The sequence below is a fragment of the Octopus bimaculoides genome, chromosome 14 (genome assembly GCF_001194135.2).
Source record: "Octopus bimaculoides isolate UCB-OBI-ISO-001 chromosome 14, ASM119413v2, whole genome shotgun sequence".
NCBI classification, from domain to species: Eukaryota; Metazoa; Mollusca; class Cephalopoda; order Octopoda; family Octopodidae; genus Octopus; species Octopus bimaculoides.
Genome location: NC_068994.1, coordinates 5,032,968 through 5,052,764, shown reverse-complemented (window position 1 = coordinate 5,052,764; position 19,797 = coordinate 5,032,968). Strand labels below are relative to the sequence as shown.

Genomic DNA, 19,797 nt, shown 5'->3' with positions numbered 1-19,797 from the left:
GTTTCCGTCTACCAAATCCACTCACAATGCTTTGGTCGGCCCAAGGCTATAGTAGAAGACACTTGCCCAAGATGCCACGCAGTGAGACTGAACCCGGGACCATGTGGTTGGTAAGCAAGCTACTTACCACACAGCCACGTTGAGAATCTGTTTAACTTGGGTATTATATCTATTGTTCGAATTTCTTTGAAATAGGAAATATATGTATGTTCACTGAGTTTGTAAAAGAGAACAAAGCTACAGGAAACCAAAAGATGAATGATCACAATAAGCAGTCAGCTACCCTACCCAAGTCGTTACCACTCCCCCAGTGTAGAATTCCTCACCATACAGGTGACAAGCACAGCTGTAAGATGCCTTACGGTTCTATAGCAATTGGACGGGCATGACGCAACTGAAATAAATATTAACAACTGTGTGACGTGAGGGCTAAGGGGAAATGAAAGTGTCACCTCTGGAGTTTGCAACTGACCACTATACCAATAGGTAACTGGACAGAATAAATTTACAATCTACAAATGTCTTTGAATAACCAGTCACTCATCTGGGAAGGCCTTGAAATCAATGTTACCACCTGGGGACTATGTGTGATCCAGTGATAATAAAAAGACTCAAAGGAGGTCTGCAACCAAATAACTTTACTCAACTGAATCAGTGTAGGTAGGGATGCATCTCATTTACTTGACAATTTATGCACCACATTACAGAAATCACAATGTAAGTATATCTCAAAGCAAACTCTTACACTGTTGTACCATCGAATTACAGATAATGCTCATCTTTTGTGCTCAGGTGACCCTACAGCTTCCAAGAGCACAACTGTATTCGTCTTTGCTTAGATAAAATGACTAAATTGTGGGTGTTAAGTCCCTCATGAAGGGGTCTTTCTAACTTCTAAGAAGATGAAATTTTAGAAACATTGCTTCATTCGTGTCTAATATCTATGGTTAAAATTTCATCAACAGCAAAAATATATGAATTTTCATGGGGGTTATGGCCCTTATGCATAGAATATAATTACCAAATTTCATAAAGCTCCATTCCGTACTTTTGACAAAGTTTGGGATCATAAAAAATTACTAAAATTTGGGAGTTAAGGCCTCCATTATAGGATCTTAGAATCCTCATGAGAAGTGGAAAGTTTGAGAATACATCTTGATGTGTGTCAATTACCCATGGTTGAATTGTTATCAACATCGAAAATTTATGAATTTTCATGGGGATTCTGAAGAAGAAAGTTCCAGAAGCTGGGATGAAGCTTAATATTTTCTCTGTAAAAGATACTGGATCTTCTTTATTAAAAAAGGAAATGGTGAAAGAAAACAAACAACACAAACATTGTCTCAGAAATCTGAAGAGAAACTGAAGAATTTTATTGAAGATGCGGTCACTTGTAAGCATTATGTACTAAACTGTACTAATGTTGGTATGCATGTGTTCTAATACCATTTGGAGACATCAAAAAAAAAAATTCAACAACAACAGGGAGTAATATTGGCTGTCTGGCTATTTCACGCAGAAGACATATACAAGTTAAGCAGACACACACACACAAAAAAACAAACTCTTACAAATGAAGAAGTCTGTCCAATTGAATAAAGAAGAAAAAATGAATGAAGAAAGGTTTCTTCCATTATATTAGACAACTATTTTATACCACTCGTTTCTGGATTTTGATTTGTAATGTTCTTTGAAGGAGCGTGCATAGCTTGTAAGTTATTCCACGGCAGTTGTTTGCCTTGTTTTACTCCGCATGAATATGAACCTGCCATATTGGGCCAAGTCGAGGTGAGTAGTGGTGGCATGGGGAATCCCCGTGACCAAACGTAATTGTTGTTCTCCCAACTCTGAGGCAGGCTGCTGTGGAGATAGGGAGATGTCGGTGCATGTGTTGGGGAAATGTTTGACACCTGAGGTCGTACAGCATGAGGCAGAACTTGAGGTAAGTCTCCATGTGGCTGTGAAACAATACTCTGTTGGTGGTTGTGTTGCTGCAGAAGACGATCAGTGACCTTCATACTGGACTTCTGTACATGTGATGATGATGACGCCATTTTGTTGGAATGGTGTGACTGTGCAGTAGCTGGGGGAGACGAATTATATGACATTGGAGATTTATCATGTCCAGAGTCCTTCATCATTGTTGCTGGGGGTGAAGCAATATGAGGTTGTTGCTTTGAACCTGAAAAAACCTCCCCATCACAGTTTCTATTCCCACAGTCATCATTATTATTAGCGAGCCTGTGATTCTTGCCGCCCATATTAGAATTAACACCTCCAGTTTCTCTATTCAGTGCTGATGCCATGGGGCACTTGTGGTTATTCAGATTAGCTTTCTGTGCAAAATTCTTACCACACTGACCACAGGCAAAAGGTTTTTCTCCAGTATGAGTACGTAGATGAGTCTTCAGATTGCCTTGCTGAGAAAATTTCTCGTGACAAAATTCACATTCAAATGGTTTCTCACCTGTGTGCGTCCTCTCGTGAGTCTTGAGAAAAAATTGATTACAAAATGCTTTTTTGCAGAAACTGCAGAAATACAAATCACCAGAGTGTAACCGTTTATGATCATTGAGATTGTTTCGTTGTGAGAAAGCTTTATCACAGATGTCACAGATGAACGGCCTCTCCCCAGTATGAATTCTTAAATGTGTTTTTAAGTTGCCCCTTTGGGCAAAAGTCTTATTACAAAATTGACAATCATAGGGTTTGTCCCCTGTGTGCACCCTCTCGTGGTTTCGAAGAAAGAATTCATTGCAGAAGCCTTTCTTACAGAAGGTACAGTAAAATAACTCACCTGTGTGTATGCGCTCATGAATCTTCAAGAAGAACTGATTGCAGAAAGCTTTCTTACAATACTGACAGAAAAACAAATTGCCGGTATGTAATCTATTGTGATCATTTAAGCTATTTCTTTGAGAGAACGCTTTGCCACATACTTCGCAGATAAACGGTTTTTCTCCTGTGTGGATCCTCAGATGTGTTCGAAAATTCCCTCGCTGAGCAAACAGTTTGCCACAGTAGTCACAAGTGAATGGTTTTTCACCGGTATGAGATCTTTCATGGTTCTCAAGGAAAAACTGGTTGCAGAATGCTCTCTTGCAAAACTTACAAAAAAACATATTACCAGTGTGGAAGCGTTTGTGATCGTTGAGGCTGTTTCGTTGCGAAAACGCTTTAGAACATATATCACAGGTGAATGGTTTGTCTCCAGAATGGATACGGAGATGCAGCTTTAAATTGCCAGCTTGACTGAATGCTTTATTGCATATGGTGCATTGAAATGGTTTCTCTCCAGTGTGTACACGCTGGTGATTTCGTAGATGGATCTGTTGGGCAAAGCTTTTGTTGCATATATTACATGAATATGGTTTCTCTCCAAGATGTACTTGTTCATGAACTCTGAGTGCAAACTGCTTTGTAAAAACTTTCTTGCAGAAAGCACACTCAAATATAGTTTGGTTGTGGCCAGGCAGCATCATGGTAGATGCTGGCATAGTTCGAGGGGTTGTAATCATGGGGGGTTGTGGGGACACTGATGTAAAAGCAGGGTGTGGCTGTGGCTGTAGCTGGGCAGCTTGAGGAGATTCGTGGGATGCATGGCTACTGTTGCTATCCAAAGCCAGGGAGTCGTTACGAGATATGCAAGTGGAATCCTCAATAGGCTGTTGAGGGGCTGGAGGGACCATGTGATTATCTTGATTGTTATTGATAGGGATCTGATTTTGTGAAGCATTTGAGAAATCTTCTGATGCTACAGTAGCTGCAAATTCTTGTGCCACAGCACAATCTGTGCTGCTAGCTTCTGGGGTCTCCATTGGGTTACCTTCTACAGGTGGAGAACTAGAATGTTGCTGAAATGATTTACCAGGTAGACTGCTTTTATCATTGTTTTTCAAGTGGTTCATCTGATAGAGGGGTTGGTCATAAATGGCAGTTTGGCTTGCAGCTGTGTATGGTGTTTGCACCGGATACATATCTTCACTCACTCACACTCTTTCACGTTTTCTCAACCTTGAGCTTTTATATATTTGTCTGTGTATATAATATATACATATATATATGTATGTATGTGTGTGTATATAAAGATGATATATGTGCAAGGTTTGACTGAGTGTCTATAAATGTGTGTTTCCTTATATACATATAGATGATGAGAGTGATGTTTACAATGTGTGCATGTATTTCAACGTTCGTTGCACTTTAAATAGTTTACTCAATAAATAAACTCCCTCAAATACAAAGGCAGATATGAAAGACAAGGTTGTCAGAATAAACAACACTGGTAGATCACATACACATGTGTCATGCAGGATGGGTTTTTGGCAGAAGAATTGTCCCGTTTCACACTCACTATTTGAATACCACAAAATGGGTCAACCAGTTCTCAGACAAAAACTTTCATAGCAAAATCAAGTAATAATAATAATAATAATAATGGTTATTGTACTAATAGCAACAATAACAATGACTGTGATGCTTTCACTAAGATGTTCACTAGTTCCTCTGAATGGTGTCCATTATTTTTCGTAAGAAGTCTCACAAGAAGTAAGATGTTACTTCAGCAGTTTCAGACGTGACTGATGAGGTCAGTTCTGGTTGACTTAATACGAAGGCAGACAGTCGATGGTCGGACTGACGAAATGGCCAGATGTACATCACTTGGTTGTTTGCTGACCATCACATATGAGTGACAACATGGTTTTTGTCCTTGGTTCTCTTCCGCTTCAGCAAAACGAAGAAGCCCCGATGGGCTGGAGGCACGGTTCTAACACTGTCAAAAAGAACAGAAAAGGAAAACAATGAGATAGGTAAAAAGTTAAGGATTATATAGAAAAAATTTATGTGTCTTGTCTTTAAACACAACACAATGGTACCAAGAAAGTTTCTTCGGTCATCATAATTTTTTTTTTTTTTTTTTTGACTTGGTAGAAACCCTGGTGATCTACTAATAGATGGGACCCAATGATGAACTATGAAACATTAAAACACCTGAAGATAATAGATGACCACCTCCTAAGATCTTTCAAACACAGCAATAACTAACAGATGTGGTTTAGGGAGAGACATAAGGTAGAAAACCAGGTGATAGAAGAGATTCCTTACATATGAAGGCACATGAAGAATTGTTTGTGTACATCTCCTGGGTACAACAGTGAGAGTTAATTGGTGGATACTAGTGAAGAGCTGGTGCTGTCAACATAGGAGACAAAATAACAAATTATTTCCTCTTGAGTAATTTACCTATTTACCTCAGTGATGTATTTTCTAACTAGTTTGTACTTGTTGCTTAGGTCTTCCTGTTTTAAGACAGTAAGGCATGCTTTATGAGAGATTTAGCTGCTATTTTTTATGGATTGAATAAACATATACAGCAATCTGGGAACCTCTTCAAATTTGAAACTATTAATGAATGCTTTTTAGAGACAAAGTTTTTAAAGACACATAAAACAAGATGGTTTGAGCCTTAAAAAAAAAACAGTTGTTTAATATAAGTTTACATACTTAAGGATTTGTAAAATTAAAGCTGTGTCTAACTTTAGGGAATTATTTGGAGTAGCAAGAGGATTTCCTACTTTTATGCTTTTATTATTGATAGTTTGTGCAGAGAAACTCAATGATTCTGTTTTTCTAGAAAAGCAGAGAGCTTTACAAAGAAGCAACAACAGAGACATCAAACTGAAGAATGAAGTTAAGAAAGTTGCAGAAAGACTTAAAATAAGACGGAAATTAACTACGATAAGATGCAGGTTGGATTTGTGCCAAACTGCATCGACAAGAGAGTTCTTAGCTAAGAGTAAACCACTACACTGAGTATTCATTGACCTGGAGAAGATCTTTGACAGAGTTCCACACTATGTCTGGTAGTTCTTAAGAAAACTGAGTGTAGATGAATGACTTGTAAGAGACATGCAAGCTATGCACGGGGAATAGGGGTACTGTCAGGAAAGTGAAAGTTAGCAATGAGTTCAGATAAATATCCCCCACTATTCATTATAGTCCTCCAAGCCATAACTGAAGAGTTCAAGACTGGCTGCCTGTGGGAATTTTTATATATTCTAAAGAACTTGTTCTGAGAGCCAAGTATGTAAAAGAATTGAGGAAAAGATGTGAACATAAAGCAGAGCATAGAATCAGGAGGATTAAAAGAACTGGATTTATGCAATGTGCAGTAAAGTTATAGGTAAGAATGTGAACTATGGATGCACATAACAAGTACACTGACAGAGAAGAGGGACTTCGTATGTAGCAGACACACAAGCATAATTAATAGTAGAAGCACCATGAAATAAATCCTTTCAAATGCTCAGAAAGATCTCTCATAGTGACTGATAGTCCGTTACCTAGATGAACTAATTAGCAATAGAGATCGAGTTTTGATATTCCAAAAGCATGGTAACCAGAGAAAGAAAGTAGTGGAAAAGTTCAGGAGGCTATTATCTCTTCTATCACCAGAAGGATTCTCTCCCTAAGTAAGGACAGACTATGCAATACTCAGTAGTGAAATGTGGGTCTCGGATGAAGTAGATGTGCAAAGGCTAGAAAGAAATGAGACAAGTAAGCTCCATTGGATGTGTAACGTTTGTGTGGGAAAATGATGGAGCAGATATGATCTAACAGAAAGCCTGGTTATAACAGGAATCAGCTGTAGAGTGCAAGAGAGAAGATTATGCTAGTATGGACAGGTGACACATATAAAGGATGACAGACGGGTAAAGAAATGCCAAACGATCAAAGTGGAAGGAATCTGCAGAAGAGAAAGATCAAGGAAAACATGGAAAGAAGTGGTAAAGACTGATCGCAGGAATATAAACTTTACAAAACAGATGACAAAGGACTAAAAACAAGCGTGAGGCTGAGTGGGAGAAGAATAATCCAACTCATGTAAGCATGGAAAAAGAAGCATAAAATAATAATGATGATGATAACTTAAGATTAGACGTTTTACAACATGTACCAACCAAACTTACTAACACACCAAAGTCTCTTTTCTATTTTATATATACATCTATGTCAGTCGCAAAATATGTAACTATAAAAATCAAAGCCATATAACAGAAGCAGGGTACATGTAAAAAGCATGTATCTTCTTCCAAAAAGTGTTTCGTTAAAATGAAAGATATACACTGAAACTGGATTTGTTAGTCACATTCTTGAAGGGAACCCAATTGATATATATATAGTTGTGTGTGTGAACATCATGGTTAGTGCTCCAAAATTTAAGAGAATTTAAAATCAAGTCGGCTTAATACTGAGAAAACACTCAACACAGTTAAAAACAAAGATAAACATTACAAATTCTAGAAAGTAAAGAGGAAAAACTATTGTTTGTCTGTGTTGACATATATTACAAGAAAGTTCGTAAAATGGATAATTTTCGAGTAACATGGCAAGAGATTTTTGACATTTTAAACAGGGTCTTCCGAAAGATGCACATACATATATACAGGCAGACAGAATGATGGATATAAATGCAAATATATGAACAGCCTTTTTCAGGGGAACAAACTGTAAAACAAAGTTGTAAACAAACATGCATACACTTACACACTCGCGTTAATTTGCTGATGTTGGCAAAAATATATATTTTTTTTTTAATACCTAACTACAACTGATGTATTACATTACAGATGCAGACAAATACAGGCACATAAACGTATGTATAAATATAATGAGAAAATACACACACACACACGCATATATATATATATATATATATATATATATATGACGCACATACATAAACATACAAACAATATGCACATGTACACGTATAAACATATGCATATTACATGTATATTTGTGTATACATACACACACAGATATATATATATATATATATATATGAAATTCTAAGGTGATTGCAATGAATTACCTATCTTATCGCATACATTACATCACACACACACACATTCAATATAATATCCATTAAACCTACACACACACATTATATACATCAATATATGTACACAGAAACACGGATGTCTGAAAGGGACACACCTTCATATATAAACAGACAGACGTCGTGGAGGTGCAAGAGTTAATCTTACCCGCTCTTGTCATCCATCCAACCTGTCTTCCACCCACTAACCCCACTGGCCTCCACCCTCGACTGAAAGCCATGCGACACATAGACGTCTGTCTGCAGAACTGCTTGTCCGTCCGTCTGTTGTTACGTGTGCCCGGCCGCCAAGATTGATGGTGCCTGCGACTAGGTGTGAACAGGGTGGAGAAGAAGGGAGGAGGAGGAGGACGAGGAGAGAAGTGAGTGAGAACGAAGACAAGCTGAGGTGGGACGACCACTTTCGTTTGTCGTCAACATAAAAAACACGAGCCAAACGAAGGGGGCCTCTATGAGGTCATTTGAATTGCTAGACATAGCAGCTAAATCTCGCACAAACATCAACCTACAATGTTTTTTTTGTTTTTTTTCTTTCTCTCTCTCTCTTCTTTTCTGTTAATGGGAGGAAGCACTGGAGTCCCTATGCATTATGGTGTCTGAAATAAAATAAAGCAAAAAAGGTGGGAGATGATGACAGTCGAAATAACTGACCACGGCTTACCTGGGCGTAAAACAATTATAACAGAAACTATTTTTTTTTTTCCAACTTACCCTATGACTGCCCTCACCCCACTTCACAGCACTCGAATTGTTCTTTTTTTTCTACCCCATCCCACGAAAGCAAGTCAGGATCGAAGAGGCCTTAGCTAAAGTGTCCGTCCAGCCCACGCCGTCCCCATTGATTGCTTGTCTTTCTTTCAGTTCTGTCAAAGACACTTCGGAATTACGTACACTTAGTGCCGAGTGGAATTGGTAATGGGTGCGAATACGAGCTCTCTCTCTTTCTCCCTCTCCTGTTCTGTCTCTCTTTCCTCGCCCCCTCTCTATCTCTCACAAACACACTCACTTTTTCTTTCGCCATCCACACTAAAGGATGTAATATTTTTTTTTCACTTTCCCATCTTAAAAATCCACATCCCTCCTACTTTTACTTCTGTCTGTCTGTGTGTCAATTTTTACAGTTCCAGTAATGTTTTTCTGTCAACACACGAAGGGAAAAATCACTGCAGATTTTCAACAGCAACACCGACGATGCACAAACGTATAGCTTCATACATCTACGAACGTGTGTGCATGTTGTCATAAAAGTTAGACTGGGACTCTACAGGAAGTCACCAGCTCGTTCGTCTTCCGAAAGTCCTCCCCCTCTCCATCAGATGATATAATGTATTATGCAAATACTGGGCCTTTGGATTTCCTTATTTCCTGAAATAACACTTGTTAATTTCCCGACAGCAAAATATCTTGACTGGAGAGAAAACGTTGCAAATGGAAAGTGACTACTATTTCGTCCAAACGACAGTGTGATACATGTACGTATATAAAATGGGGAAGGCCGGTTTATGGGATTACCTTGGGTTTCCCGTCCATAAAGGGTTTAGCTTTATGGCGTATCATCAAATCCCAAAACCTGTTGGCCCAAAGCCTGCCTCGTAAGAATATGGAGGAGGAAATGCCTCACATATATTTATATTGTGTGTGTGTGGGTGTATATATATATATACAATAATGCCTCGGTATACGAGTTAATTGTTCCCGGACACCGCCCGCTCGTGAAGTGAAAACTCGTAAAGCAGAGCAATAATTCCCCATAGTAGCAATGTTATAAATCGTAATTCGTTCCCAGAAAAATATTTTACCCATAAAATTTATAATACTCGTAAATAAATGATAGTAAAACAACAGTAGAATGTGAAGAATATTTTATGTAAAGTAAAGAGAATGTCAAGATTAATTGAACAGGTCGGGGGGTTTCAAAGAGACGAAAATATTTTGACACAAATTAAATTTAAATGTTGAAATGAATCTAACGGTTTTTTGTGTTTTTAAATGGCTTATAAACATCTTCCACGCTGTAATTGTTTTTGTTTCAGCACACGATTTCAGATCAAGTCACTTGCGATGCAAGTACATCTCCGTAATTATTATAATCGTTTTCTGAATCACTTTCGCTCGCACTAGACTCGCGTACACAATCACTTGTAGACGTGATCGCCGATTCACAAGCACCCGTAGACGGACTTGCAGATTTCTTTTTTTAAAAGCAAGCCTAGAGTTGTTTGCTTAGAAGAAGCTCTTTTTGTTTTATAAATTTCTCGATAACACACAGAAGTATTTGTTATAGTAGTAGAAAGAAACTTTTGCACTTTATTCAAAATCTGAATATTGTGCTTGTAAAATAAAACTCATAAAACAGGGATCCTTGTAAAGTGAGGTATTACTGTATCTACATCTTTAGATACACTGGGAATATTGTACAGTGGTAAAAAGTGCTCCACTGCCATCCTGAGTCACACCAGTAAATATATTCTTTTACTCTTTTACTTGTTTCAGTCATTTGACTACGGCCATGCTGGAGCACCGCCTTTAGTCAAGCAAATCGACCCCAGGACTTATTCTTTGTAAACCTAGTACATATTCTATCAGTCTCTTTTGCCAAACTGCCAAGTTATGGGAACATAAACACACCTGCATTAGTTGTCAAGTTATGTTGTGAGGGAACACACACAGACACACACATATATATATATATCATCATCATCATCATCGTTTAATGTCTGCTTTCCATGCTAGCATGGGTTGGACGATTTGACTGAGGACTGGCGAACCAGATGGCTGCACCAGGCTCCAATCTGATGTGACAGAGTTTCTACAGCTGGATGCCCTTATACAACAGGCTTCTTTCAGTTTCCTTCTACCAAATCCATTCACAAGGCTTTGGTCGGCCCAAGGCTATAGTAGAAGACACTTGCCCAAGCTGCCACTCAGTGGAACTGAACTCGCAACCATGCTACTTACCACAAAGCCACTCCTGCGCACACATATATATATAGAGAGAGAGAGAAAGAGAGAGAGAGTTACTGGTTGTAGTAACTGACTAAGGGATAAAATATCCGTATATACTATCAGTGTCCGTCACCTGTGTTAACCCCGGGCATTGATTTGTATTGTCTTGCATTGTATCAATGAATATGCTTTAAAACGTAGTCCTATTGTGTATAAGTACAGACAGTTTGATGCAGATGACACAGACCTATCACTAGGCCTATGTATATATAGATCTATGTATATAGATATAGATATATAGATCTATGTATATAGATATATATATATAGATCTATGTATAGATCCAGTGATAGAGGAGTAAGTTAGAGAGATGAGAGGATTGAATGCTGGTATGGTAGACGATGTACCATTCATAAATATGTGAACAGCAGAGATGGAGGGAAGAGTGAAGTGAATGAGAAATGGGTGGATGGAGGAGACGAGCAACAGGTAGATGAGATGGGATTCAAGAATATGGGTGAGGTAGCATATATAGGCTTGCCAAAGCAAAAATATATATAAACGTGTGTGTGTGTATTATGTATATATTAGATATACAATAAAGATGAATGGTTATATTAAATACCATACCAAATAAATTCTTGATTTATTAAAAATATCTTCCCTTCACAAGAAGAAACAAATACGTAGCGGCAACTGTAATGAACTTCAGATGAAAAAGGGAGATAATCTCAGGAATCAAGGCCTGTATATGATATTTGATGTATCTTTATCCATGTAAAGGGATTCCTTTATTGTTTAAATTACACTGGTCTTCAGAAATGCAGAGCAACCAGTTAGAATGTCAACAAGCAATGTTAACATCATTACCATTTCTCTCAAGCTGTAACAAGCATGGAATAGCAACATTTACACGCATCTGCATGCACATGCACACACAGACTTTCTGCAATTTCATTCTACCAAATCCAACCACAAACCATTGGTCAGCCCATGCTGTGCAAAGAGACAAACTTGAAATTGTTTGATTAACCACACAACCATGTCTGAATTTCTATATTGGCATTAGGAAGGGCATCCAGCTGTAGAAACCCTGCCAAATCAGATTGGAGCCTGGTGTAGCCATCTGGTTCAACAGTCCTCAGTCAAATCGTCCAACCCATGCTAGCATGGAAAGCGGACGTTAAACGATGATGATGATGATGAGAGACAACTATTTCTGTGACCATGAATGGTTTTACCTTGCAAGAATTTATCATTCAATCTAAAGACATTAAATATGAATGGCAGCCATCAATCACTGTACAATGTCAGTTTTATAGGAAATATCTGTAGTGGATGAAATACAAGTCACTATATTTATTAATGACTCCTATTTCACAGCTGAAATGGATGACAAGCATAGCTGTCTACAGTATGGCTTCCATACAGAATGATTGTTCGTTGATTAGCCCTAGGTCTGCAGATCTATGTCCAAAGACACTTCAGCTGTGACCATCTGTATTTATTTATATGTCCAACATAAATTTCTTTAGGACAAGAGAGTGTGAATTGAGGAAGATTCATTTGGTTGTTATATCTAACAGGTTGAGCAACTAAATAGTAGCTCTCTCTCATAGAATGTAGCATGTTGTTGTGGCTGGTGTATTTTACTTATTTCACAAGAGATTATCCTAAACCAGTGGTTCTCAACTGCGACTCCCAGCGATGCATGCAGCCCTCAGGCATTCTTCTAGCAGCCCTCCACATTCTTCCTTCTATAAATATAACAAATTTTCCTTTGACTTGTATTTTTTTTTTTTTTTTTTTTGGTGTAGGCCCCTAAAGATATCCAGGTTTTGGATCTGGCCCAGATATTCAAAAAGTTGAGAATTGCTGTCCTAAATTATGCCCTTCTCAGTATGTGATGTAAATATCATACAAGAATTTAAATATAAACATATAAAATAAAAGCCATTAATGGTTTCAATCTTTCCTAAAACACTGAGCTTAATCTAAGCAAAATATTTTAATTTAATGACATTAGATATGTGTTTTGAAATATAATTTCATCAAATTATTCTTGAAATAACAAAATGAATTTTAAAAACTTTTTCCCTCAAATTTTCTAAATCACTTTTTGGCTACTTGCAGAATATTTTTTGAATTTTCACTTGACATGAAAAATCCATGCACATTGCTCAACCCTATCAGCAAAAGCATCTTTAATTCTGTTGCTATCAACCTGTCTGACATTTCCCCTGGTTCTATGCTACAAACTTCCTGTTTTAAAGTGATCTAAATGTAAATTTCCCATTAAAACCGAATGTTAATTTATATTCCAAATATCAGCTTAATAACAACAAAGTTATTTTACCATATTCTTTATCATTTTTGGAAATTGTAATATAAAGAGTGTATTTCAACAGAGATACAAAAGGGTTAATTCATATACTATTTTATAGATATGGATCAAACCAGCTCTATTCAGCACTTCTTTGTTTGTCACTCTGTCCTACCAGCAAATGCCCATGTTCCTGCGCAGTGTCCTTGTGTGAAACTGTTCCAGCTGTTTGGTATGCTGGTGGTGTGGGGTCCATGTTTCACATCCAGGGAGAAGTAGTGTAGAACAACTACTGCTTTGTAGACATTGAGCTTTGTTGACAGTCTGATGCCTTTCTGCTGGAGGACTTTCACCTTCAAAACGAAAGTGTTCTTCCATCAGGATAAGTCTCGGACACATACAGCAAGGATGACATTCCAAAGGCTGGAGCAGTTTGAAGGGGAAACGATGCCCCACCCACCATATTCACTGGACACTGCCTCATCTGATTATCATTTATCGCGAAGTCTTCTAAATCATTTGGACAGAAAAAAATATGAATTCTGAAGACAAAGTCAGAATAGTACTACAGGAGAATTTTTCTTCATGGACAAGTGAATTTTGGAAGAGGGGCCTTGCAAGTCTACCAGATAGATGGAAGGGCATTGTAGATAATGAGGGAGAGTATATTTTAGATTCAAAAAGGACTTTGCTTATCTTAATTTTGAAAAATAAAAGAAATATAAAAAAAACGCATTACATATTATGGGATGACCCAGGAATGGGATGACCCAGGAATGGGATGACCCAGGAATGGGATGACCCAGGAATGGGATGACCCAGGAATGGGATGACCCAGGTGCGAACAAGGATAGGTAAAGTCCCTCCTGAACCTCATCATGTTCATGTTATGGACATCCATAACATGAACTTCATTCATCTCAGAGGATCTGTGCAAGTCGTGGGCACAGTTCAAGAATCCAGACTAAACCATGAAAAGTATATTTTTAAAATCTAAAATTTAAACTCAGCAAGATACCTGTACCACCGTAACAGGGTTTTTTTTTTTCTTTTTTAGTATACATTTATTTATATGTATCAACATTAATGAGACAGATGACTGTATATCAGGTAAAAATGCACTATTCACTTCAGACACAGTGTAATGATTTTGATCAAGGTACATAACTCTGTTTACTCCAGTTCAATTTATTAGTAAAGTTTCAATCCCTACTTCATCCTGAAATGATCACCAGTTGGAAGGATATCATCCATCTAATAAAAACCATTACTGTGAGAATTAACCCAATGCATTTTAGGTGGGAGGAAAAGATATGAAACAGCTGGGAAAAAAATTGAAATTTTACAGTGTGTTTAACAGAAAACTAATTTCTGTTAAAAGTTTCAAAATGTTATATTTCAGGATAATAATTTTTTCTTCTCTTTTCATCCAATATATAAACGTTCTTCACTTCAGATTATCATTGTTCTTATTTTATTGTCCTTTGTCTGAAAATCTTTCGTCACACGTCCTGTGACCTTTTCAGCGACTCTCCATCCCATGTGTCTCTTCCTGTTGTTTAGTCCATTCAGACAAAGGACAACAAAATAAACACAATAAAAAAATCTGAAGTTAAAAACAAATATACAATGTGTTTGTTTATAGTTTCAAAATGGTTTTCATTCCATATCATTACACAATAGTTATACATATTTGACCATATGAATTATTGAATTAGGTTTTCTTAAAGACATACAGAATTTATTGACAAAAGGAAGAAACGAATGAAGTAAATATGGCCTCTGCAGGGCACAGCTCAGACAATAAGTAACCCATGTAAGAAATAAATAAGTAACCCATGGAAGACAGAAATAAGTAACCCATATAAAATCTGATTCAGAATTGAGAGACTCTCACTGCAGTTGTTTGATCGAGTAAAAGAATATAACTAAATTCTATAATTGCACTTAAATAAAGAACACATGAGATAATACAATCCAAGACATTCCTAAAAAGTGGAGGTGGTCATAGCTGGAATTTCTTTGACTCTAACTCTGCTGAATCAAGGTTGACCTAGGGCTCAACAACACTTATTAAAGATAAGTATAAAGAAACCAACAATGATGTTATTGCACTTGGTGAAAACAGCCTGCATATTTAGACATATAGGCACAGGAGTGGCTTAGGTAGTAAGAAGCTTGCTTTCCAACCACATGGTTCCAGGTTCAGTCCCACTACATGATACCTTGGGCAGGTGTCTTCTACTATAGCCTCGGGCTGACCAAAGCCTTATGAGTGGATTTGCTGTTATATAGATGTGTATGTGTGTGTGTGTGTTTGTATGTCTGTGTTTGTCCCCCCTACCATTGCTTGACAACCAATGTTGGTGTGCTTATGTCACCATAACTTGGCGGTTCAGCAAAAGAAACTGATAGAATAAGTACTAGGCTTACAAAGAATAAGTCCTGGGGTCGATTTATTCGAGTAAAGGTGGTGCTCTAGCATGGCTACAAGCAAATGACTAAAACAAGTAAAAGAATATATACTTGGAAAGTAAGTATATATGATTGGCTTACCCTAACCAACTCAAATCATATAAAATGACAAAATTAAATGCTATGGAAATTGTACATGATGCTCAACCAAATCCGCAATCTCTGCCACTTATGTTACACAATATAGGTTTCAGATTTTGGCACAAGACCAGAAATTTCAGGGGAGGGGATGAGTCAATTACATTGACCCCAGTCTTCAATTGGTACTGATTTCATTGACCCCAAAAGGATGAAAGGCAACGTTGACCTTGTCAGAATTTGAACTCAGAAAGTAAGGACAGACAAACTGTCACAAAGCATTTTGCCCAGTATGCTAACAGTCCTTTATGTTACAATTTGATAAACAGAATGTCCGAAAGTCTTTGGTTTCTACTGGGATTTAGTTCCTTAAAAAGATATAAGCCCATAAAATAACATAGCCAAATAACACTGACCAGCTGTCATCCTAACAAATATATAAATTTATTCATCATTTCCATACAATTTGACCAATGTGCTTCCTCTGAAGAGCCCCGAGTTGAAACCCATTGTAAGAAAATAGTGAATAAAATAATATCTATTCTGTTTCTTAATTCATGCTTTTAAAATCAAGTTCTTTAGTTGAGAATGTTCTGCAATTGTGAATGTTCTGAAATTGTATAACTGGATTTCTATGTATAAAAAAATTTTTGTTGTCTCCTCTCCTTTGTTCCTTATCATAAACACATATAACTATAGAGAGGAATAATGTGTCTTTAAGTTTCACTAAATTCATTTGCATATGTGCATGTGTGTTTGTGTGTATGTGTGTGCTGCAAGCATGTATAACATGCTCTCCCGAAGCCTAACTTGGCCAGACAAAAGAAATATAAACATACACAACAAAGAGAGAGAGAGAGAGGCAGAAAGAGAAAGAGGAAGGGAGAGATAGATAGCCAGAAATGGAGGAATTTATCGCTTGTGATGAAATCAAAAAAATTTATAAAGGAGAGTAAGCAATCAGGAAGCTGGAACAGAAATATAAAGATTGCTGATGGTGGTGTCAGATGGATTCAGTAGGTGAGACTGAGAAAGAAAAGGCATAACGGAAGAAAGAGACTGAAACAGGAGTTAGCTTAGAGAAACTGGGAGGGAAATAGGACGGAAGTAGCAGAGGAATAAATTGAGTGATGGGAGGGGCAAAAACGATGAAAAATACTTAGACAAACTATTGGAGAGAAAAGGGAGATAAGGAAACAGGAAGAGGAACATCCAAGCAAAACCTCTTCTAATACACACACATTTATATACGTATAAACACAGACATGTGTATCAACTGAAATGGTATTATACATACATTTAGATACATGTATAATATATATATATATACCTATACATACATACATACACACACACACACACATATATATATTACATACATACATATTCACGGTGGTGCACCAGCATGACCGCAGCCACTTGGCTGAAACACATAAATAAATAAATATATATATACATACACACATATACATATATATACATACATATATATATACATACATATATATACATACATATATATATACATACATATATATACACACACATATATACACACACACATATATATATATATATATACATATATATACATACACATATATATATATATATACATATATATATAAATATGTATATATATATATATATATACACACACACATAAATATATATGTATATATACATATATAAATATGTATATATATATATATATATATAAAAAAACATACATAAATATGTGTATATATATATATATACATATGTAAATATGTATATATATATTCATATGTAAATATGTATATATATATATACATATATAAATATGTGTGTGATGGAGATTGAAAAAAGCCCGCAATAATCCTCACCTATAACCAGCGAGGCAGTTTAGATAAAATACATCGACCTTAGCAAAGAAGATATACTACTAGTTGCCAGGCAAGATGTTGAACAATTGTGGGCCCTTGAAACCCAGCCTATTGCAGTACTGTGTTCTTATTTTAGATGGGGAAGACAGGATATTTGGTATGATGCAGTGCAATCCAGTTTAAGGATTGGTATAGATGTCTATTCCAAAATTAGGAGCTAAACCTCCCAAAATCTTCTAAGTATATATATAACTGCATGTCTCTCTCGTCTTCTCTCCAGGGAATAGAGACTCGGTTCCTTTGGCTTCTCCCAGCATCCCATCTTTTGCATTGAGTCAATCTTCTTTGTGTATTGGTGCTGGATTGCTTCGAGTTCCACAGTTTGTTTCACACTCACTGGGAATCATAGTTGGGAGCAGTAGTCCAAGTGGCTGAGAATGAAAGTCCTCCATAGGAGTAGCAGGATCCCCCTGTTCCTGATTCTGAATGTCCTCAGAATCCGTCCAGCCACTCACCTGCACAGTGTTGCCATCTTGTTAATATGCACATGGAATGTTGCATCATTGTTCATGTGATTCTCTAGGTCACGGACTCTGACTTTGACGTTGTATTACCTTCCGGTCCAATGTACTCCGATTTTAACCTGGTGTTGGGCTGATAGTGGAGTGCCTGAAATTCCATTTCATATTTCATTCACGTCTTTCTGCAGTTTTATGATGTCCTCTGGGTTCCTAACTGTATATGATACTTTTGTCATCAGCATAACTGGTCAGATTGGCTGACTGCACCACAGAGGGCATGTCGGAGAGGGCCACCAGAAATAGTAGTGGCCCCAATACAGTTCCCTGTAGAATTCCCCTGAGAATTGGTATCTCTTCAGAATGAGCATCATTGGCTATATCTGTCTGAATCCTGCCCTTCAGAAATTCATGCAGCCACTCTCCCAGTTTCCCAGCAATACCAAGGCTTCACAATACCAACAGTATGATTTCAATGCTTGGAACATTGGTCTGCTTGTTGACTTTCTTGTTGAGAATTTGTTCATCCAATGAGATGTCCATGATAGAGTGAAGGCATTGCAGCATCTTCCTTTGCTTTCTGTACAGCACCCAAGCTTCTGAACCATGCTGGAGAGTTGTGATGATAACTGCTCTATAGACTTCAAACTCGGTGGACAGTTGAAGTGGACAGTTTTGCAGATGTCCAAAAGGAGTTGACCATTAGCAATGCCGTTGTCAAAGACAACATCCTTTTCACTGTCATTAGAAATAACACTCATGTGTAGGTGAGGAGTTCAACTGCATAAAGGGTGTGCCCTTCCATGCTGATTTGCAGGGGTCAGTATGTAACATACACCGGTATATGGAAGCACACTTCAGTGTTTCTCTGACCGATGTTGAGAACAAAAGCTGTCGCTGCCCAGTAAAGATAGACAAGACTGTCTGGAGGTAACACAGCACCTTGAGCAAATATCCACAACTATACTATTTGTATGTTTATACACACATATGTATGCATACATGTATGTATATACATACATATATATATATATATATATATACATATATGTGTGTGTGTGTGGATGCATATAGTAATATAGTTGTCATGAAGCATTGTGTGGTATGTATAAATGTTTCAACTATGTTCTTTTTAAAGCCAAACAATGCAAACTGTAAAAAAATTAGTTATGCAGGTCAATGGTTAGTGCAATTGTATATACATATATATACATATACATATATATATATATATATATATATATAGAGAGAGAGAGAGAGAGAGAGAGAGACAGAGAGAGACAGACAGACAGACAGAGAGAGAGACAAATAGATATGTATACATATATATATACACACATAAACATACATACATGCACATAAACAAACATTTACATACTCACACACATATAGACATATTTATATGTATATATATATACATATAAATATATATGTATCCACACACACACATACAAAGACATATTCACATACATACATATATATATATATACACTCACACACATATATGTGTGTGTGTGTGTATGTATGTATATATATATATATGTATATAAAGTTTTAGATTTAGATTCAAAAATTAAATATGGTACTTATGTTTAGGCACCAGAATATAGTATGGTATGGTATTATATAAAATCCATTCCAAAAACTAGGTGATCAAAAAATCAAAATCTTAAAAATCTTTGTTGCTTA

At 36.9% G+C, this 19,797-nt stretch overlaps 1 protein-coding gene across 5 annotated transcripts in view; it reads right to left on the bottom strand.

Annotated features, from left to right (window-relative positions):
* Positions 1-1,338: 1,338 nt before the first annotated feature.
* The window catches only part of LOC106868328 (zinc finger protein 84), a 20,552-nt gene continuing 2,093 nt past the window's right edge, over positions 1,339-19,797 (bottom strand). For 2 of the 5 annotated variants that reach the window (XM_014913528.2, XM_014913529.2), the window contains exon 2: positions 1,339-4,774. In XM_014913528.2, the coding sequence (XP_014769014.1) occupies positions 1,647-3,977 (2,331 nt within the window). In that variant the 5' untranslated portion in view covers positions 3,978-4,774 and the 3' untranslated portion in view covers positions 1,339-1,646. Of the gene's footprint in view, positions 4,775-8,001; positions 8,583-8,614; positions 9,486-19,797 lie in introns of those variants that run through there. The other 3 variants (XM_014913526.2, XM_014913530.2, XM_014913527.2) reach the window with 3 other exon arrangements.